This window comes from Rattus rattus, chromosome 5, assembly GCF_011064425.1.
Source record: "Rattus rattus isolate New Zealand chromosome 5, Rrattus_CSIRO_v1, whole genome shotgun sequence".
In the NCBI taxonomy this organism is placed as follows: domain Eukaryota; kingdom Metazoa; phylum Chordata; class Mammalia; order Rodentia; family Muridae; genus Rattus; species Rattus rattus.
In genome coordinates, this window is record NC_046158.1 from 131,949,893 (window position 1) to 131,971,578 (window position 21,686).

Genomic DNA, 21,686 nt, shown 5'->3' on the forward strand with positions numbered 1-21,686 from the left:
CGATACATCCACACTGCCTGCTTATGTGCACGTCTCCTCCTAGTTTTCTCCAAACTTGAAGAGTTCAGGGTCCAGGCCATAAAATAATGTCTCTTAGCTCAATTAATAGGCAAGGGAATCCTGCACAGACATGCCTACAGCCAGTCTAGATAGCTCTAGATAATTTGTCGTTGAGAGTCTCTTCCAAGTTGAATCTACATCATGGTAAGTTGACATCTCGAATCACCACAGTGTCCCTTTGGGGTTTCCTATACCAGAAGGTTTAGTCGGAATGAGAGCTCAGTCTTCCAGAGTCCTCCTCTCTTCCTACTGCTTACCTATATACGGCAGGCGATGGGAAAGACTGGCTGGTTGGAGTCCACTAAGGTGTGGATGGCTTGATCTCCTTCTCCCTCTTCATGGCTGTCCCAAGCTAATGCCACCTCGTGTCACTCCTGTGGCTCAGCTGACCTGCTGGAGTTAGTTGTCCGTGTTCCTGTGTAGCTCTTCCGCCCACCCTGGTGAGCCTTTAACAACTTGCTAACCTTCGGTTCCCCCGTGTAGACCACACAGAAACAGGGCGGGAAGCCAGGACACCAACCTCCACACAGCTCATTTTGAGACAGAAGTTATTCGGCAATGGAGTATTGTTCCTGAGCTCCGTGGGTCTGTCTGTCGTCCTCTCCAGCTGCCTTGGCACATCTGCAAATCCTAAAGAGCCAGAAACTAAAGGTTTCACACTCTCAGACCAGGTGTCCTCCAAGACTGCCCCTCTGTCACACCAGGTTTCTTCACTGACACAAACTTCACCTATCTGACCACTATGAATCCACTCATGGAATTCACGCCCCCACACACACCATTGGGCCACCGCCACCCAGAACAGCTCCTGTCTCTGAAATCTCAGGAAAAATGAACCAGAGCCTCTGCCCTTGATGTTCCTTTCCGTCTGTGGACTCAACCCCAGAGAGAAGAGGGCAGACAGGGGAGCTCCCTAACCCCCTTTCTCACAAGCTCAGGTGTCCTCGGGAGCTGAAAGGCAGAATTCTTCTTCTCCAAGCCTCTTAAACTGGAAGTGACCGTGAGACAGTAAGGTGGCACAGCGGATGCAAGCAGAAGTCAGCCAAGAAGTTTCCAGAGAATGTGTCGCATTGCCCATACTATTACATCCCAGCGCTGTGTCGTTAAGAGCTGTGACTATTATGGTTTGAATTACCAACATACTCCCTACCAGTCATTCCCCATGCCTTCTCTAAACAGGACATGGGGCCTGAAATCTTCCTGTGTGTGTGTGCGTGTGTGTGTGTGTGTGTGTGTGTGCGTGTGTGTGTGTGTGTGTGTGTGTGTGTGTGTGTGTGTGTGTTTCCTGTTGCTTGTACATAAATCTGCACGTATACTAGACAAGCACTCCAAAACAAAACCACATCCCCACACCTCCAGATTTCCTTTATAACGAGGAGGGTTCCCTGAAAGGTGAGCTTCCTGCTTTCCCATCTAACACAGTCTAAAAGGCAGACAGGAATTGAATCCTGTGCCTCCCTATGTGCCTGTCTCATTCTGCTAGGGTCGTTTCCCCCACCTTCCTGCATCATTGGCCCTCATCCCGGAAGAGACAGGCCTTCCTCTGTGTGTCTTCCTACTCGTAAGAAAACTGTCTAGTCAAGTTCTTAGGGCCACACTTACCTAGGCAGACTCGTGAATACCAAGTAGGAGATGAAGAAAGAAAAAGCTCTTATTAAAACACGGCGCCAAGATGTATCAGTAATAGCATTGCCAGTGAACCCTTCCCTTGCAGCCAAGCTAACCATCGTGTCCTGGGTGGCAGATGCATGTTGTTGACTGTGTTATCATTAACATTTATTAATTTATCACGAGCTCTACCTTGCTTTTGACATTCTTTCTGCAAAGTTCTACCCATCCAATCCCTGCTTTGTGGATGAGGATCCCAAGGAAGATTTCAGGAGGATGGATCATCTTTCTGGAGTTAGTCAAGCCCGGAACATTCAGAGTGATCATTAATCTCACTCCCCCCAGCACCTGTTCCTCCAACCATCACTCCCACATCTTTGACTTCATCCTCCTTCCCTATCAGGAAATGAACTCGATCATGCAAGCAGAACACAGAGAGAGCATGAACTTTATTGGCGAGAGGTGGCAGCAACTCTTGAACAAGCTACACACTTCCAGCCCTTGAGTGGGGTGAAGCCTTGAGAGAATAGGACAGGCAGCACAGAGAAGCATCCGGGCACAGGTGGATGAATTTCTCTTGCCTTGTGCAGTAAGTCCGGCAGGCCCCCTGGCCATTCCAGCACCGTTTGAATTCAGTGCTCCCTGCGTGGAAGAAGACCACAGATCACAGAGAGGCCTGTGGGTCACAGGTTAGATCACTGGTCACAAGTTGGACTACAGATTGCATAGGTCAGCTCTCTGGTCGTTTGTTAGCCCACAAGTCATGAATGAGAGCATGGATGATAATGGAGGTTACAGATCTCGTTCTAGGTGAGCCCATGTGTCACAGGTTAGACCGATAGTTAAGAGAATAATTTACTGTCCAAGTAAATCCACCCATCAGGCACACTCTTAACACTTTTCTTAACAACACTGTATGATTGCACATGGTATTGTTGCAATCCCTGTTGTACAAGTGGAGAGAAACGGAAGCTCTCAGAGGTTAATAATCCCTTAAGGAAATCATAGTCAGTCAGTCTGTCTGTCTGTCTGTCTGTCTGCCTCTCTCTCTCTCTCTCTCTCTCTCTCTCTCTCACACACACACACACACACACACACACACACACACACACACACGAGTGATTACCTGATGGCACATGACCCAAGACCAGGAGAGCCACAATGAGCAGAATCCACTTTGCCATGGCCACCAAGCTCCTAGGGAGGTTGCCTGGAAGAAATCAGGAGAGGAGCCCAGCATACAGTCTTGCTGCATACCCAGCTTTTATGGGCTGCAGAGTCATGGGCAGCAAGCCCAGGTGGGAGGGTGAGGCCACGTGGTCCCAAGGCTGTTCAGCTCTCACGGCTACCTCTGCATGGACTAGTCAGCCGAATCCTCCAGTGGCTGTGCAAGGCTCTGGGGCTCATGACAGAAGGACAGAGAGACTGGGAGAACATGGACGACTCTTCCCAGCCTGAGAGAGTAAGAAAACACTTGAGAAAGGCCCACTTCTACCTAGCATCTTCCCATGTGATGGTCAATACTGATTGACGACCAAACAGCATCCAGCAATCACCTAGGAGGTTAACATTTAGGCAAGTCTGTAAGTGTCTAGGCTGGGTTAATGGAGGTGGGAGGACACACCCTAAAAGTAGGCAACCACTCCAGGGCCAGGATCATCCTGGACTGGATTTAAAAAGGAGAAAGTGAGCTGACCACCACTATCCTTCCCTCCCTCCCTCCCTCTCCCTCCTTCCCTCCCTCCCTCTCTTCCTCCCTTCTTCCCTCCCTCCCTCTTTCCCCAGCTGCCTCACACTCTAGTGCCTACCCTGATGGACTGTGCACCCTCAGACTGTGAACCAAGAACCCTTCCTCCCTTAAGTCACTTTTGTCAGGTATTTTGTCGCAACAATGACAGAAGTCACCAACCCACCCCCTGATCTCTGCAAGACCTTAAATAAGTCACCTAAGTATGAAGAGACCCAGGCTGCCATCTACAAAATGATGGAAAGTGCCCTTTTCCCTTTTTAAAAATTCTTTTTTAATTTTCAGTAGATTTACTCACTTTTTTATGTTTCGTCTATATGTGTGCATGCACCAGGATGATGTATGATGCTTACAGAAGTCCAAATGGGAAATGGATCTGAAACTGGAGTTAGGGATGGCTATGAACCACCATGTGGGTTCTGGGAGCCAGACCTGGGTCCTTTGCAAGAGCAGCAGCTGAGACCTCTTTCCAACCCCTAGGCCCACACTGAAAATGGAAGAACACATTCCTTACAGAAAGTAGTAACTACCTTCAGAGCACTGAATGAAGTAACGTTCTCAAAATGTGGTCCCTGGAGCAGCAAACTCGTACTCCTACCTGAGAGAAATGCAAACTCAACAGGCCTGCCCCAAATGTCTCAGTCGAAGAGCTGTGGAACTCTCTCAGGCATTTCCAAGGCGCTGCTACAGACCAACCGAGCCACCAAGGTAACATGCACAGAGCTTAGCCTGGTATCTAGCGCGTAAGCGTCTAGGTTACATCATGAAAGCTGAGTAGGAAAGGGTAGCCCGGACAGAAGGAGCAGAATGGGCTTGAGAGGGCAGGTCACAGCCGCGAGACCTACTTAGAAGACTCTGAAACAACTACAGACCCTGAGGTCTTAACTGCCAAGTTCACACTTTTATGTCATAGACAAAAGCCTTTCAGTTGATTGTATGTTTTAGCAAGGTTACTTCCTATTAAGACAAGGTCAGGGTATACAGTTAGGCTGGCCTAGAACTTACTATGTAGCCCAGGCTGGCCTGGAATTCACAATCCTCCTCCCTCAACTCTCAAGGGTTGGAAATCAGATGTGCACCACATCTGGCAAATTACAGTTTTAAACCAGGAAACTGAAACCCAAAGAGGGGAGTCGATATGTCCAAGGTCACACAGTGACTGAGTCACAGAAATAGGGCTGGAAACCAGGCCACCACACTCTCGAAGAGTGGAAAGCACATGTTCAGCACAGCTCATCCTACAGGTAGGACAGGGAGACCAGGACAGTCAAGCTACATGTTAAAAGCGTGATCACATTTGTGTGTTTTTCCCAGTGCCAGAATTTACTGAAAAACAATAAATTCACAAGCTATGTCCATTTCCAGCAGTCCCAATTTTGTAATTGGCCCTTGGCAATCTCAGATTCTTTTATTTTGATATTAATTATTAATATTACACTTTTTACAGTTTTATGCATGTATCTGTCCATACAGGTATCTGTGTGAGTGTGTGTGTGTGTGTGTGTGTGTGTGTGTGTGAGTGTGAGTGTTATAGAATAGCTTCAACAAAGGGTTAAAGCAGCCACAGAGTTGAAGGGATATTCCTGCAGGCAGAAGGCAGACTACTGGACCAGAGACGTCACTGCCAGAGGTTCGACAAGATATTAACCATACAAGTAGAGAGCTGCTACGGGCCCATAGAGCCCAGACACAGGGCTGAGTTGTGAACTAGAGAGGCAAGCAGATGAGTAGATGGACAGTGGATGAATGAATAGTAATTCAAGCACCCCAGTCAAACAATGGAGACTCTGCTGGGAGCTATTGGTCCTTTGACACACACAGCAGGTTGTCACATGACAGGTCTGCGGGGATGTTGCCATAGCTACATCTCTGGTCCTTTTTGTGGGGTTCAGGTGAGGGTGCTATGCCCTTTATTGACCTGGCGTTCTGTAAATCCCCCTGTCTGTTTTTCTGCTGCAATTCTCATACACCGATGAGCTTATATGGTCCCAGTCTGATTTGATGCACTAATGGAGGATGCTTTTTCCCTCACAGGACTAAGTTGTCTGTTGGTGTCTGCCTCACGGGTGGTGCTGGACGGGCGTTAGAGTCCACATGCAACTCTGCATGTCCAGTCAAAATGAAGCCAACTGTTGCTTTGTAAAATGGGGTCACCCAAGGCAAGGCACACCTGGAAGCCATCGTTCTGCAGTCTTCTTAAACTCTGAGCACAGCCTGATCTCCAGGCTGCGGAAGGAAGTCAGACCAGAGCAGGGTTGCTATTGTCCCAAGCCCTGTGGGGGCTGAGGCAGCTTAGCTGGCTGCTTGGATCTGTTCCGAAACTGGAGCCCCTCAGGCATGACTGGGAGTCCCACCCACAGGTACTGCCCAGCCTCCAGGTCTCTACCACCACCATGCACACACTTTAACCTCTCAAGAGCTAAAGGGGCTCCCTGCTCAGAGAGCTTGAATCCTGGTCTTGCAGTCAGTTTCATTCTCCTTTACCCAGATCAGTATCGTTCCTGCTCCCACATGCCTTCAAAAGTTTAAATGATGGATAACTGGTAGACAGAGCCAGTGGGTTGGCTCGGCAGACAAAGGCACTCCCTGCCAAGCCGGACAACCTGAGTTCCATCCCTCAAACCCATATGGTAGAGAGAGAGAGGCATCTTGTACAAGTTGTCCTCTGCGTCAGGTGCTAAGGCACGGCACGCTCTTCCCTCTCCCTCCAACAAATATATGTCTTTTTTTTTAAGTATTATTTTTTTTAAAGGGGACCGTAAACCAAAGGACAGATACCTTAGTCCCTTCTAATCATAAGCAAATGGATGATGAGTGAATTAAAGATATCAGAATCAGACATTCCAAACTCTTTACTACAGACTGTATAGGTTCTTGCTTCCTCCAAGCCCTTTTCCAAAATTAACCCTCCACCCAGAGCTTTCTCGGAGTGTGTTCTGCGAGTTATCTGCATCAAGCAGATTCCTTAGCCCAGAGCCCAGTCCTGCGGAGTCGCCTCCCTTGGAAGGTGGAACCTGTGACTCTGAACACTAAGTTCCCCCAGAGGCTTCTTCCGTCCAGGACTGAAGTTGATGTGCCCCGTAAGTGGGGGGAACTGAGGCGGACACAGAGGGACATCCAGACCCAAGAATAAACTCCCTCTCCAGCACCCCATTCCTACATAGCCACCCCCCCACCTCACGGGGAGGACTGAAGGCGGAGGTCTACAGGGCGGGGACCCGGGCTGCCTTGACAGGGCGGGGCCGCACGGGGCGGGGTGGCGCTGAAACGGGCGGGCCGGGCCGGAGGGGCTACGTGCTGCGGCCGGGGGACAGAGGAATACCCAGCAGCTGGGGCAGCGGGGACTCGGAGCCTCCGCGTGTCAAGGTAAACTTGCCTCTTCTGGCGGAGTTCTCCGGACCCTTGCATGCAGTGTGGTCCGAGGACCGGAGGCCTCGAACCCGTGTCCGGAGCAGGGGTAGGTGGGGATGGGGGACACGGGTGGGAGAGCCTGGCACAAGGGACCCTTACCACCATCACCCCCTGCGCGTGTCCCAGAACTCGGGACTCACATCCAGGAACGCGAGTGGAGAAAGTTCCAAGGGCACTTGAGTTCCGAACCCACTGGGCTCCCCTCTGGGTTCTCCTCCCCGCACCCTTTTCTGTCACCAAACCTGTTGCCGGCTACCTCGCGGCTCCCCCTATCCCACACAACAACAGCTGGAGGCCATGGCGCCAGCGGCTCCTGAATTTTTCACGCAGAGGCGGGCCGGGCACGCCGTTCCCATGGCACCAGAACACTCGGGTTACAGCCAGGAGATCCCCGGAACCCCTCGCCCTTGTAGGGCATCAGTGCATCCTGGCAGTTCCTCTTCAAACTCGCCGGGGATTTCAGGCAGCGGGAATAAAACTTCCCAGAGACCTCAACCCTCCTCGGTGTCCCCCATCCCTAAACATGAGAAGACCAGTGGGGAAGGGGGAAGGGGGAAGGGGCCGGTTTGATGCTTTCCCTGGGGAGGGTCTCAAATACCGAAGGGTGGGCACCGGTCTGGGTGGGCAGGATGAGTACACTATAGATGCTTCAGCTTCCTGTAGCCCTCACTGCCTGTCCGTGGCACCGGGAAAGGGATCATCCTCAGACCTTGGGAATCTGCGTCTGAGTGCGCATCTGTGAGTGTTCACGGCCTATTCCCTCACCCCTTCTAGGCCTGAAACCAGCAATCTCCGAACCCAAGGAGCTGAAGAGTCTATTCCCAGTTGAACCAGAGAGGACTCTGGAGGAAATTATTTCCACAGTTTATCAGGCCCGAAGAAGGGGACTCCGGGCTACGGACTTACTGCCCAGCCTACTTCTTTTGGAAGGAAGGAGCCAGGGAAGCCAGAGATTTCCTCACAGAGGATGACTCTTAACACCCAGCAGGAAGCAAAGACCACTCTTCGACGTCGAGCCAGCACACCACTACCCCTGTCGTCCAGGGGCCACCAGCCTGGCCGCCTGTGCACAGCACCCCCTGCTCAATCCCAGCATCCCCGACTGGGTCAGTCAGCCTCCCTCAACCCTCCCATTCGGAAACCCTCCCCTGCCCAGGATGGGTGGTCCTCTGAATCCAGCGACTCTGAAGGCTCTTGGGAGGCACTTTGCAGGTGGTGCTTCTTGGAGACCCCGGTGTCGGGAAGACTAGCCTGGCCAGCCTCTTTGCAGAGAAACAAGAACGAGATCTTCACGAGCCGCTGGGAGGTAGGAGCCCTGTGGGACAAGCCGGGCTGTGGCCACAGGACAGAAAAGCCGGTCACCAGGGGCACAGGATAGCAGAGAACAGATGTGCAGGTCACACACGGTTCATCTTACAAGGGCACCTTTCATGCATGCTACGAAGTAAATGGTGCTCACCTAGGGCTGTGCAGGACACAGCCTAGACAGGGCCTAGAGGAGAGACACTGGATGAAAGGTACATGATTTATCTCTATGTCACGAGGGGAGAAAAATCAGAAACTATGGGTGACAAGAAATGATGGGCTTCCGCCCAGCTTAGAAACTCCCAGCCCCAAGACCCCCTGACTCTCAACCCCCACCCCCTCCCATCCGTCAGCCACCAAGACCTACAACAAAACTAACATTCTTCCCAAACTGAGACTTCCAGATCTCCAGTTGTGAGCTCTGGATTGCTCCCCTCTCGCCCCTCAATGCATTTAGCACACAGCACCAGGACAGATGACATGAAGATAGGCCTCTGCTGAACTGGCTTTGAGGATACAGGGTATATAGGGAAGGAGTGGCTAAACACGGAGCAAAGACGGAGACTGTCGGGCCAGGCCTGTTCTCCAGTGTTGACGTTCCTGGGAGTCATGTACATATGCACACCTGTGTGTCATAGGTGGGGAGACTGAGGCCCCAGATAACACGATCTGCCTGAAGGCACATTTATTGAGAGTCAGAGCAGGTTGGGGAGGATTCCCAGGCTACCCTGCCAGCCCACAGTCACTCAGCTAAGACTCAGCTTCTTGCAACTGCCTGCTATGTGCCAAGTACTATGCTGACAGCTGGTGACACATGGACACCTGGCGGAGCTTTGACCACCAGAAACGACAGGATTCCCTACCCCTAAGGAAAGGGAGGGAAGGGAAGCTTGTCTCCAGTGGTCTCCTCCACACTCATTTGACTCTCTCTCTCCTGACTGCAGGTGTGTATGAGAGAACGCTGTCGGTGGACGGAGAGGACACCACACTGGTGGTCATGGACACCTGGGAGGCTGAGAAACTGGTACGCACTGGTTAGGGGAGGGGGCAGGAGAATTAATATTAGACACCTGTCTCCTTCTGGAGCATCCAGAGCGGGACCTAGGGCAGGGGCCTGCCTCAGCGCCCCTCAAACCTAAAGTTTTCCTAAAGGCAGAAGAACCTTGTAGCCCTGAGCTCTGCTCTCACTGATTCCCCTCCCAGCAGACATCCCAGAATGCACTTCTCCCTTTGAATACTCCTCATCCTCACAGCACTCCCACATCAGGAAAAACAAAAAACAAACAAAAATAAGCAGCGCATTTGGCCCTGAAATGCCTAAGGATGACACACATCCCTTCCTTTTCCTTCCTAGCTTTGTGCAATTAATAGACTTACCCTGAGTTTCAGTCTTCTCATCTGATAAATGGGTCAAGCATTCCTGCCTTATCAGATGCTTTTATAACTACTACTGTTTGTTTATAAAAAACTTCTGGGTATCAAACCCAGGGCCTAGAGCCAGCTCTGTGTCTCAACACTGAGCAAGTTGTGCCCTAGCCACATGGCCGCTGGCTGACTTTTAAAACCCCAAAGCAGTTGTGAAGGATGAGCCCAGCATAGAATTCGAAGAGAGCTGCAGCTAAGCAGGACACGGGAACTGTCTGGGGTGACAGCTGGGGAGGTAGTGAAAAAGGGAAACCAGGGGTCCCCTCATCCCTCCCGTCCCCTTCCAGAACAGGCCTGCAATGGGCCTCTTTCCTTTCATCACACAGATATCCGAACGTAGTGTGGGACTGTGATAAATTAACTGGAGATGAACTGGGGAATACAGCTCAGTTAGCAGAGTACATGCTGGCCTGCTCTGAATTACAAGGCTCTGAGTCAGAGCCCCAGGACTGCACAGACTAGCCATGATAGCACATGCTTTTAATCCCAGTAGCTAAAGGCAAAAGGATGCAGAAGTTGGAAGCCATCATTGACTACATGGTGAGTTCAAGGCTAGCCTGGGCTACATGAGATTCTGTCTCAAAGTGACGGGGAGAAATTAAAACCTCGGTGGAGATATTCTCTCTGTAAAGGGGTTCAACCAACAAAACCCACTATCTTGCACCCGCCTGGCATGTGCCAAGTATTATATTCACAGCTAGGGACACAAGGTCACCTAGTGGGCACAGGAAACACGGAAGAGTGACTCGTTGTGTCACCTTTCCCCTAAACTTAAGCCCCATAAAGGAAGCTTAGAATACAGTGTTAGGCCTGGTGGCACATGCCTTTAATCCAGCCCTGGGCAGGCAGAGGCTGATGGATCTCTGTGAGTTTGGGGCCAGCCTGGGCTACATAGTGAGTTCCGTGACAGCTGGGGCTGTGTATGGAAACCCCGTTTTAAAAATAATAATAAGTGGGCAGTGTTCAGTGCTGCTGATAGAACCTAAGAGGGAATAAGGGGGCTGTGTAGACAGATCCGTCGTATTCTTTTAGATGGGGCCTCATGCTGTACCACCACTGTTTTAGATTTTTATTGTATGGGCGAGAGGGGGATACAAGCACATGTAGAAGTCAGAAGACAATCTGATGGAACCAGTTCTCTCCTTCTACCAATTCCCGGAATCGAACTTGGGTCATCAGGCTTGGCAGCAGGCACCTTTACCCTCCGAGCCATCTCACCAGCCCTGGCATCAAATTCTTGATCCTCCTGCCTCAGCCTTCCCAGTGCTGCAATCACAGGCATGCATCACCATGTCTGCCTTGACTGATTCCTTTTTGACAAATACAAAGAAGGTGAGAGTGAGCCCTCCGATGATCTCCAAGCAGCAACCGGGGTTTCCGAGCACCCTCTCCAGAGGCCATGGAAACCAATGGACACACACTACGATGGGCAGGTAAAGCTATACCACCACTCTTCTTCCCTTCTGTCAGCGAAGAAGCTGATGCTCAGATGGGCTGTGTCCAAAGCTCTCCTGAGCAAGTAAATCGTGCCCAGATCTACAAACGCCACAGCTTACACTAGGATTATGTCCCCAACCGCCCTGGGAGCTACTGACCCTCCATCCTAAGTCTTACGTTGGTGTTCTTAGTTATGCAGCTTGATCAGAGAAAGAGAGACACTTCCGGATGGATTACGGCTTCCTCAGCAGCAGGGTGAGACAGTCTCAGATGGACTGAACTCCGAATCACCTCACCGAAGCCTCTCCATTGTTACACAAAGGGCACGCTTACCCAGGCAGTTTCTGCATACCAAAGCCTCTGATCTCGGAGTTGTCTGAAGGAATTATTACCCAAGCAGTTCTCAGCCGTACAAGACTCCCTGGTTTGCCGGGTATGGGACGAAGTTATGCAAAGGCTCTGAGGATCCTTCAGTTAAAACAACTCCATAAACCTCAGATAACAGTCACTGACTATTTACAAAAGGCTACGTCAAAGCCTAGTTGCCGTCACTCCGGAATCCAGGCCAGATACAGGGCTGTGCTAAATTCCCCATTACTGTCTACTCGCTGGCTGTCTCCAGTGGGCCAGGATGCCGAAGACCCTGGTGAAGGAGACAGACAAGGTGCTAGCCTCGGGGAGCTCAAGGACCAGTATGAGAAAGAATTGCTTTCTGAATGCAGTATAACGCTACCCCATGAAGTAGTCAGTGAGTTAGGCAGACCAATCAAAAGCCAGGCATGGGGCCTGCAAGATGGCTGAGCTGAGGAAAGGTGTCTGCTGCCAAGCCTGACAGAGATTTACCCCACACAGTAGAAGGAGAAAATCAATTCCTGAAACTTGTCCTCTGACCTCACCACTGCACCTAGGTTTGGGGGGTGGGGGTGGGGTAGATATTTGATGTTTGGTTTTTTTTTTTTAATGTGGATTCCAGGAATCAAATTCCATCAAACTCAGATCCTCAGGGGCAGGTGGCAAACACTTTACACAGTGCGCTTTGCTCTAGGTCTGATTCTACTCAAAAGTTATTTGGCCTGAGAAACCATCAATACAGCTGTTGAGCATGCACCCCTCCCCCACCAGGGACCTGACACCTCTCTGCTCATCTGTCCTACTTTCTAGCACCTTCCTTCTCTTTCTACACACTCAGCCCCCCCCCCCCCAGCCATTAAGACTGACTCTTCCCTTCTCCTGGCCAGCCTTCTTTCCTCCTTTCAAACACTGCCCACAGGTTCACTGGGGAACTCCCCCATACTCTTCAGAATTCCCCTAACACCCCACGCCACCTCTCTGTCCTCCACCACTTGTGTAGTCCCTCCGCATGGCCCTCCCCCACTCTACCCCATCCCATAACCCGCCTCCCAGAACATGAGCCTTGAGGACAGAAACCAGACCTCATTAAAGGCCTGAAATCTACCCTCCCAGAGTGCCGTCTGTTACTCTGCCTCTGTCCTTTCCCTGGTAAAATGACTAGAAAGAGCTCTGCTTCTTAAGTGTCCCTTTCCATTCCTGTCCCCTTGTGTCCTCACCCACCACAGGTGACCTTTCAGCTATCCAAAACTATACTGAGAAAAGTCTCCCTGAATTCTTCTGTTCCCTCCCCCTCTCCCTCTCCCTCTCTGTTTCCATCTCTGTCTCTATCTCCCTCCCCCTCCACACACACACACTTTATTCTATTATCAGTTTTGTGTGTGAGTGCACATGCAGGCTCGCCTTGTGTGGGTGTGAGGTCAGAGGACAACCTTGGGAGTTGGTTCTCTCCTCCCACTGTGGGATCCAGGAACTATACCCAGACTTTCCCTGCCAACACTCTCACCCATTCAATGACCCTCTCTTCTCTTCCTTTTTTTTTTTTTTTTTCCCTTTAATTTTGGATTGCAGACAACGCCCCATCCTCTTCTTACACACTAGATAGAGCTGAATGAGCCAGGCCTGATGGGGCACACACTCCAGGGCCTGAGGCAGGAGAATTGCTTCAAGATTAAAACCACTCTGGGATATAATGGGAGACCTTGTCCGGAAAGAAAGAAACAAACAAACAAACAGAGAAAGATGAGGTGGAAGAAGGAGGAAGAGAAAGGTGAGGAGTCTGAACAGCCAAAGGTATTCCTTTATTTGCAGAACAGAGCCCCCACAGTCAGTGGGAAGGAAATAAGGGAGTGTCCATCAGCCTTTTGAGGAAAGAAACTGAGGCTCAAGAGAATCCATGGTTTTCCCCGGGTAGCCCCGGGGCATTATGATAGAATGTGTCCACCAAAACCATTCCAAGTAGAACCTCTCCTACTCTGCCCTTCAGACCAACAGAGCCTCTTTCCCAGCCAGGGATAGGCACCCTCTGAGGATGGGCCTGGGGTCCCTCCCCCGCAGGATGAAAGCTGGAGCCAGGAGTCATGCCTGCAGGCGGGCAGCGCCTATGTCATCGTGTACTCCATCGCAGATCGCAGCAGCTTTGAGAGTGCCTCGGAGCTCCGAATCCAGCTGAGGCGCACGCACCAGGCCGCCCATGTGCCTATCATCCTGGTGGGCAACAAGGCCGACCTGGCTCGCTGCCGAGAAGTCTCTGTAGAAGGTGAGTCTCCTTCAGCCTGACTGCCCGTCCTCCAGTGCTTGCCTCAGAGAAGGTCTGTGCCCTCCAGCCTAGTCTGTCCTACTAGGAACGACTTCTCTGTCCGGTCCTCTCTCACCTCCCAAATCGGCACCCAAGCCCTAGAGACCCCTTCTCTCCCCTCCACATACCAAGCGTCTGTCCTGGCCTGGCATCTCCCCTTTGTCTAGGCAGGTCTCTATTCAATCATTCCAACCCTATTTAATCATTCTTCCTTGACAGCGAACAGATTTCCAGAACCACAGCTTGCCTTGTGACCTTTGTTTAAAATTCCCCGGTTTCAGCCCCATAGCTGATAATCAGAGACGACCTGCCCACCCCCACCCAGTGTCTACCGGCTTCTCTCAAAGGCTGAAAATGGCCGTTAGTGGCTCCGGCATAAATTTGGGGAGATTGTAAATTCAAGCTTTATATGAAACACTTAGTGTGTTGGCCAGGAACTACAAACCAAAACTTTTAAAGTTAGGTATAAATTATATTTACAATGGGCGAGGAATATTTTAATAAGTTTCATATTTCTAGCGGGACCCATAAGGGTCTTAAAATGGCCCTACTTACAAGGTCAAATCTTCCCAGCTTTATTCTTCTGAGTATACGTCCCTACACTGAGCCTATGATTTGCCCCTTGGTCCCCTGACACCTCAACTAAGTAGACACCAGGGAAATTGCTTCCTGAGAGTCTGAACACATCTCTTCCATCTTTACCTCTGCCTTCTGGCTATGGCTTTGTCCCCTCAGAGGGCCGCGCCTGCGCTGTGGTGTTCGACTGCAAGTTCATCGAGACCTCAGCCACTCTGCAGCACAACGTGACAGAGCTCTTCGAGGGTGTGGTGCGCCAACTGCGCCTGCGCCGCCAAGACAATGCGGCCCCGGAGACACCTTCACCTCGACGGCGGGCCAGCTTGGGCCAGCGTGCCCGCCGCTTCTTGGCACGCCTGACAGCACGCAGCGCACGACGCCGGGCACTCAAAGCCCGCTCCAAGTCCTGCCACAACCTGGCTGTGCTCTGAGGCCAGCGTCTCTCTGGGGGTGATAGGACACTGTGGTGCCACTAAGGACAAAAGGTGCATCATTAGAGTTCTCGTGGTTGACCTCTACTGTTGCCAGGATGGCCAGGACGTTGCCAGGAGCTAGGGCTTTGGGGACCCTTGCTGCCTGGCAAAGTGATGAATAGACAGACTATGGGGCTATAAACCCTAGCTAGGCACAAGGTTTTCTGCTTTTTGTTTTTCTTTTTTACAGGGTGGGTGTCTTTTTGTTAAAAAAAACAAAACAAAAAAAACAAAAAAACAAAAAAAGCTTTCTTGTCCCTGGGCTGTGACCAACTCTCAGAATTTAGCACAATAAGCCAGTTTGGGATGTCCTGTCGATGTGTGGATGTCTCTCAGTGGGTTCTTCCAGGCATCCACCTCCTCCCCAAACGTCTAACTTGACTGTAGACTGTTTTGGCCTGCTGGCCTAGATGTCTTGGACAATCAATAAAGTCCGTGAATTAATTATATGCTCAGGTCCTCCTCCCAACTTCCCGGTTTAGTTTCTACCTCAAGGCTTTGAGACGGACACACTGTGGATCACGTTCACAGTACAGTTCTGAGTGGCCTGCTATTTCCTCCTTAATTTATTTTTTAGATTCCAGAGCCACAAAATGTCGCCTGTCTAGACTGGCACTGTAAGAGCTGCTGATTATGCCAGCCCGCTGTGCCAACTTACCAACCTGTCACACATGCTAGGAAGTTCTACCGCGGAGCTGCACACCCAGCCCTGTTATTTCTGTGCATATGTGTGTTCTGTCTGTACAACACCGAAGTGTGGCCCCTAACCTCCTCTGGCTGCTTCTAAAAAGGAGGTTCAGAGAGGGAAAGCAGAACCCCGTAATCACACAGCTGTTCTAAGTGAAGCCACTGAGATCCCAGGTCCTGTGAGCCCCTTGCCACATTTCTCTTCTGGAGGGGGTGGGGTGATTAGCTCAGTAAATGAAGAGCTAAGGAGAAGTCCCGAGTTCCATCCCCAAAACTCAGGCAAAACTCAGGCTATAATCTCAGCACCTCGGAGGCAGGAACTAGTGGATCCCTGGAACTCCGGCTGGGCAGCCTGCCTTATTTGGTGAGCTTGAGGCCAGTCAGGGGCTTTGTCTGTGGGGAAAAAACAAAAACAAAAACAAAAACAAAACAGTCGGCAGGTGGGGTTGGGGATTTAGCTCAGTGGTAGAGCGCTTGCCTAGCAAGCGCAAGGCCCTGGGTTCAGTCCCCAGCTCCGAAAAAAAGAAAAAAAAAAGAAAAAAGAAAAACAGTAGGCAGGTGACCTCTGACCTATAGACACATAGAGTGACAGGAGGTAGAGGTATGACTGAAGGTCAAGCTTCCTAACACATGTGAGGTCATAGGTTTGATTCTAGCCCTGCAGGGGGTGGGAGTGGGGTAAAATTCTATGGGGGGAGGTGGGAATAGGGGTGCATGCCCATAATCCCAGAACTCAGGGAGTTGAGGCAGAAGAGTCTAGAGTTCAAGGCCAATCCAGCCTACCAGGAAAGGGAGGTGGACGTTAAATAAATACCCATAATTCTAACTTTCAAGGAATGCAGAGGCAGGAGGATCCCCCCCCCCGAAACTTCAAAACCAGCCTGGTCTATGTAGCCATCTCAAAGCAAAGGGAGGATACCAATTTTCTTACATGATGTTACATGTAATTTAAGGGGGGCGGGCATGGATTCCATGGAACTCAGTCCATTAATCCCGGGATGGACACTAATTTAGATCCGTGCATTCATTTTCCAAATGTGGAAAGTGAAGCCCTGAGACGTGCAGAGGATATTCCAGAATCACAGTCAGTGAGTTCCGGGCCCTCAGGACCCAGCCCCCTCCTCTGACCTCCCTTGGCTGTGAGGGATGAAGGACATACTGAGGTTTCCCGCCTGGCTGAGGACCCAGCTGGGTGTAGGGGTCAGGTCAGGAGTTTCCATCTCGGGGAGGATGGGGGAGGAGGGACTGTCACAACTTGGAGAAGAGAACAAGATGCAAACTGTTTAGACCATCCTGCCTCAGACACCCGTGCCTCCAACCAGCTGCCCACCACCAGACTCCTGGACCCTACACGGAAATCACACGTGACCCAGTCCAGAGGATGGGGCACAGAAAAATCGTGCTTTGAGGTGCCCAGTTCCCCGATGCTCACCACCAACTCACTGGTCAGCAGTCATGCCCAGGAAGCGGAGGAGGGTCTCCCCGCCCCTGAAGTTGTCTCCGGCCTGCGGTCGAGAATGGGGGTGGGAGGCTGTAACTGTGGAAAGTTGGCAGAGGCCACCAGCAGCAGCCGGGAGAGTGGAAAAAATGATATCAAACCCGGAAAAATGCAGGCCGGATGGAGGGACGGGTGCGAGGGAGGGGGAGGGGAAAACAGCTGCCTGGACCGAGACCGGAGAGAGGAGGCCGACCAGAGTTTCCCAGTGGGCCTTTGGTTTTTGCTCCATGGGTTTTATTGAGGGTCTACTATGTGCCAAGGCAGAGAGCCAGGCCCCGGGGAGACACTGCTGATTGCCTGGAGCTCACCCTGGATGGTGGGAAGGTCCGTTAGAGAACAACTAAGCGCATAAGGGAGTCACAGAGATTAGGGGTCATCAGGGAGGGCTTCTCAATTCACCCACAAGGAAAGAGAAGCCACTCAGAATGGAAAGGAAGCCAGGATAGCGAGTGTGGCTATGTTGACAGCCGAGAGCCTGCAGCCAGGAGTCTGCATTAGAACTCTGTTACCTCCTCGTCTCTGTGCTACATTTTCCCTCCCCACTATAAAATAAGATGCTTGGCAAGTCCCTGCCCCAAACCTGATTCGAGGATTAATTGTTTCAAGACATATCAAATGAGTGTACTGTGGGCTTCGGAGACCATGCCGCACCATAACCCTCTGCCTCTGCCCTCCTCTCTTCCAACATCAAGGAGACAGGTGAGTACCTCTCACACCTCATTTGTCCACACACCCCCAAAGAACCTCACCACCCCACAAAGTACTGTGCTTCCTGATCCCAGATACTTGGGGAAACACCATAGCCGCTCTCTTGCATTCAAGTCCAAGAGGATATGGGGTGGGGCTGGATGTGTGCGTCTTGGTCCTGCACCACAGGCAGACTGGGGATTCCAGAAGGGAGGCAAATGGGAATGGGTAAAGGTCACCAGGCCCTCAACACTAATAAAGAATGGCTTATTTAAAAAAAAAAAAGACATTAAATAGGGCTGAGGAGATGGCTTGGTGCTGCACAGGTTCAAAGACACAAGTTCCTCAGAGCCCAGGCACAAAGCTAAATACCATGGCACAGGTTTGTGACCTCGACACCCAGGAGGCAGAGAGGCAGATTCCTGACCCTCGAAGGACCACCATCTTAGCTTACTCTGTGAGCCGTAGGTCCCACTGAGAGACCCTGTCTCAAATCTACAAGGTGAGCCCAGGTGGCAAACACCTTTAATCCCAGCACTGGGGAGGAGACCAGCCTGGTCTACACAGCAAGTTCTGGGACAGCCAGGGCTGCACAGAGAAAGCCTGTCTTGAAAAAACAAAACAACAAGATGTGGAATGGAGGTCTGCTGAGGCCCGGTACCTGAGATCTCTGCACACGCACGCTCTTGCATTTTAAGACCTTGGAGAAGTCCAGTGTTGAGCGGAAGTGAGTCTAAACTGAGGATTTGCCTGGAAGCCTCTGCCTGGATATGCCACTGGAAGGCTTTAGGAAAATTTCTCTCTTCCTTAGGCCTCAGTTTCCCCATCTGCATATCTTTATGTCCCTGTGTTTACTTGCCGTTCTCAGCCCAAGAAATGGAGGCTCACGAGGGTGAGGTTACACGCCGTTCTGTCTCCAGCACAGCACCTGCGGCTGTAATAGTGGCTGGCCTCTACAGACAGATACTCGTGGACCTGTCAAACGACCTTCCGGTCCAGGCAGTAGGTGTCCATGAGTAAGGCAACATATGCACCACACAGCCTACCACCTACCCTGACTTAGGGAGGCCTTCCCCACAGAAACAAACAAGACAGCTAACTCTGAAGTATTTCTGTGTGTCAGGGTCCAGCCCCGTGCCTTGGTACCTGTTTTCTCATCCCTCTGAGGTCCCTACCCCCTCCTCAGTAGGTGCTTTTACAGATGAACACGCTGAGGCCAAGAGAGCCTGAGAAATAGACCCAAGGCCAGTTGGACTCAGCCACTGTCAGGAGGCATCCTGGATGCTGAAGAAACTGAAGACGGCGAGAGGAGAGGGTCCGAGTTCAAGGTCCTGGGATAATAACAGAAAAGTATTGCTTTGCTGTGGGTCTTCGTCCCTGGGGATCAGCGGGGCGGGGGGAGACATTGACTGGGGGGGTGGGGAAGTGGGGGGTAGGGGTGGCAGTCTTGTGGGTAATACAGTGACTACACCACACTGGGACCCGCAGTCAGTAGGAAACTTGGGGTGACTGAAGGCTTATAAAGCTTTGGGGGGACTGAGGGTAGGGACATCCAGGATGGACAAAGGTCAATGGCTGGGGGATTAGGGTTAGAATGCCTCTTTAGCATGGGGAAGCCTTTTAGGACTCTCAGATGCTGGCTGAGCAGGCTTTGTCCAAAGAAAGGAAATTGATCCTATAAATTAATTGAGACCACGTGGCAATCCTCAGGTGGAGGAGAGGGCGGGGGCTTAGGACTCTCCAGACAAGATCAGAGAAGGAGAACGTTTGCTAATAAAGGAGGGCTCCCATAATGCACCGGGCCTCAGAAGGTTGTCAGGTCAGTGGCAGACTTCCACCCTAACTAGCACTTTTCACACATTTTGCTATGTGCAAGGTACGCTTTCCGCAGGAAAAATATTACATCCTCCAAACTGGTGATGTCATCACCAGGCCAGTTTTTAAAATTGATTTATTTACTTTACATCCTGATTGCAGCTTCCCTACTCCTCCCAGTCCCTCCCTCTCCTCTCCCCTCCTGTCATCCCTTCTCCCTTTCTCCTCACCGAAGGGAAGGTCTCCCAGGGGTATCAACCCACCTTGGCATATCAGGTTGCAGTGGGACTAGGCTCATCTTCTCTTATTGAGGCCTAGACAAGGCAGCCCAGTTAGGGAAAAGGGGTCTAAAGGCAGGCAACAGAGTCAGAAACAGCCCCTACTCCAGTTATTATGGGTCCTATATGAAGACCAAGCTACACATGTTAACATATGTCTAGGGGACCTAGGTCGGTCCTGGGCATGCTCTTTGGTTGGTGGTTCAGTGTGGGGGCCCTTGTAGGCCCAGGTTAGTCGATTCTGTGGGTTTTCTTGCATTGTCCTTGTCCTGGCCACCATGCCAGTTTTAAGGTGGAGAAATTGTAGCACAGAGAGGTTCAGTAACCCAGCCAAGGTTGCACAGCGAGCAAATAGCACCAGAAACCAAACTATCAGTCTTGTCCCACAGTGGCTGGAGCTCATCTACATCCCACTGCAGGCTGTTACCCCAAGCCCAGAGAAGTCGTGGAGAGAGGAGTCTTTGCTCTGCACCTAGTTGCCTGGAGTGGGGAGGGGCACAGAACAAGGCAGCTTTGAAAGCCTTCAGCCTCCAGCTGGGCCATTGCACCTCAAAGGGAGAGTAATGTTGTGGAAAAATATGATAAAGGCTGGGAAGAGGAATGTCTCCCCGGGGGCCCCGAGGCTCCGCAGAGTCCCCATCTTGCTGCACTGTGCTGGCTCGATCCAGAATAGATGAAGGCCACCTGCTCCTGAGACAACCCAGCCGCTGCTCAGAATACAGAGGCTCCTGTTAGTAGTTGGGGCTCTCCACCCAAACCGTGAGGCTTCTGCCTGGAGCCCCCAAAGGGAGCAAGTTCCATCCACAGCTTCCTGCCCTTGGGTAGCGGGAAGTTCAGGGTCTCAGAGGAACCGGCTCACCCATCTTCATCTGTGCTGTGAAGGAAGGCCTGGGGCATGGAGAGAACCCCAGGCAGAAGTGGAAATGTGCAAGCGTCTGGCTTGGGAGTGGAAAAGAGAGGGAGATGTGGGAAGAAACAACTCCCGGTCCGCTCCTTCAGGGAGATTAAGTGTCTCTAGACTCTGGCCACTTATGCGACCTGGGACAAATCAAAATATACAAAAGGGGGAGATTATGGTGGAATTTGTCACATGGTGGTTTCTGTCTCAAGAACTACTTGAACATTCCCTCTTAACAGCTTGAAAAAACACACAAGTTCCATCTCAATTTGAGCACTGTCCCCTTCGGTTCAGAGTTCAGTTAAAAATAACACGCATGATGGGATGGAAGCTTGGGGTTCACCGAAGTGTGTGGTTTCTCTCACTGCCATGCGGTCCAAGTTCAAGGGAAGGGGTGATTGTGTGTGTGTGTGTGTGTGTGTGTGTGTGTGTGTGGTGTGTGTGGTGTGTGTGTGTGTGTGTGTGTGTGTGGTGTGTGTGTGTGTGTGGGGTGTGTGTGTGGTGTGTGTGTGGTGTGTGTGTGGGGTGTGTGTGTGTGTGTGTGTGTGTGTGGGGTGTGTGTGTGTGTGGGGGTGGGTGGTGTGTGTGGTGTGTGTGTGGTGTGTGGGGTGTGTGTGTGGTGTGTGTGTGTGTGTGTGTGTGTGGGTGTGTGGTGTGTGGTGTGTGGGGTGTGTGTGTGTGTGTGTGTATGTGTGGTGTGTGTGTGTGTTGTGTGTGTGGTGTGTGTGTGTGTTGTTGGTGGTGTGGTGTGTGTGTGTGGGGTGGTGGTGTGGTGTTGTGTGTGTTGGTGGGGTTGTGTGGGTTGTGTTTGGTGGGTGTGTGGTGTGGTTTGTGTGGTTTTGGTGTGTGTGTGTGTGGGGTGTGTGTGGTGTGTGTGTGTGTGTGTGTTGTGTGTGTGTGTGTGTGTGGTGTGTGTGTTTGTGTGTGTGTGTTTGTGTGTGTGTGTGTATGTGGTGTGTGTGTGTGTGTGTGTGGTGTGTAGTGGTGTGTGTGTGTGTGTGTGTGGTGATTCCTATGTGTGTATGTGGATGAGACTGTGTGTGTGTGTGGTATGAAATGTGTGTCCCATGCTTCACGGATGAGTGTGGTATTTATGGGTTTAGAACTAGGAAAACATTTGATCCCATCTAGGAA

The 21,686-nt window shown here is 51.3% G+C and overlaps 2 protein-coding genes across 2 annotated transcripts; one reads left to right on the plus strand and one right to left on the minus strand.

Annotated features, from left to right (window-relative positions):
• Window positions 1-2,152: 2,152 nt before the first annotated feature.
• Window positions 2,153-3,110, minus strand: Defb124 (defensin beta 124). Its single transcript, XM_032902405.1, has 3 exons — window positions 3,018-3,110; window positions 2,795-2,878; window positions 2,153-2,310 (listed from the first exon to the last, which is right to left on the minus strand). The coding sequence occupies exons 1-3, from the start codon at window positions 3,103-3,105 to the stop codon at window positions 2,153-2,155; spliced, it is 330 nt and encodes a 109-aa protein (XP_032758296.1). The 5' UTR covers window positions 3,106-3,110.
• Window positions 3,111-7,757: 4,647 nt separating this feature from the next.
• On the plus strand, window positions 7,758-15,138 carry Rem1 (RRAD and GEM like GTPase 1). The gene is given in 5 exon segments (XM_032902406.1): window positions 7,758-8,031; window positions 8,034-8,132; window positions 9,076-9,155; window positions 13,400-13,601; window positions 14,376-15,138. Coding segments are annotated over 5 exon segments (891 nt in total). The 5' UTR covers window positions 7,758-7,793; the 3' UTR covers window positions 14,648-15,138.
• Window positions 15,139-21,686: the final 6,548 nt, after the last annotated feature.

What these genes read in the sequence shown, in the direction of transcription:
- Defb124 (XM_032902405.1), bottom strand. Translation starts at nt 3,105, where the DNA reads ATGTTCTCCCAGTCTCTCTGTCCTTCTGTCATGAGCCCCAGAGCCTTG. An exon ending in GCTGACTAGTCCATGCAGAG is followed by an intron (nt 2,879 to 3,017) that starts GTAGCCGTGAGA and finishes GATTTCTTCCAG; the next exon opens with GCAACCTCCCTAGGAGCTTG. An exon ending in CTTGGGTCATGTGCCATCAG is followed by an intron (nt 2,311 to 2,794) that starts GTAATCACTCGT and finishes TCTTCCACGCAG; the next exon opens with GGAGCACTGAATTCAAACGG.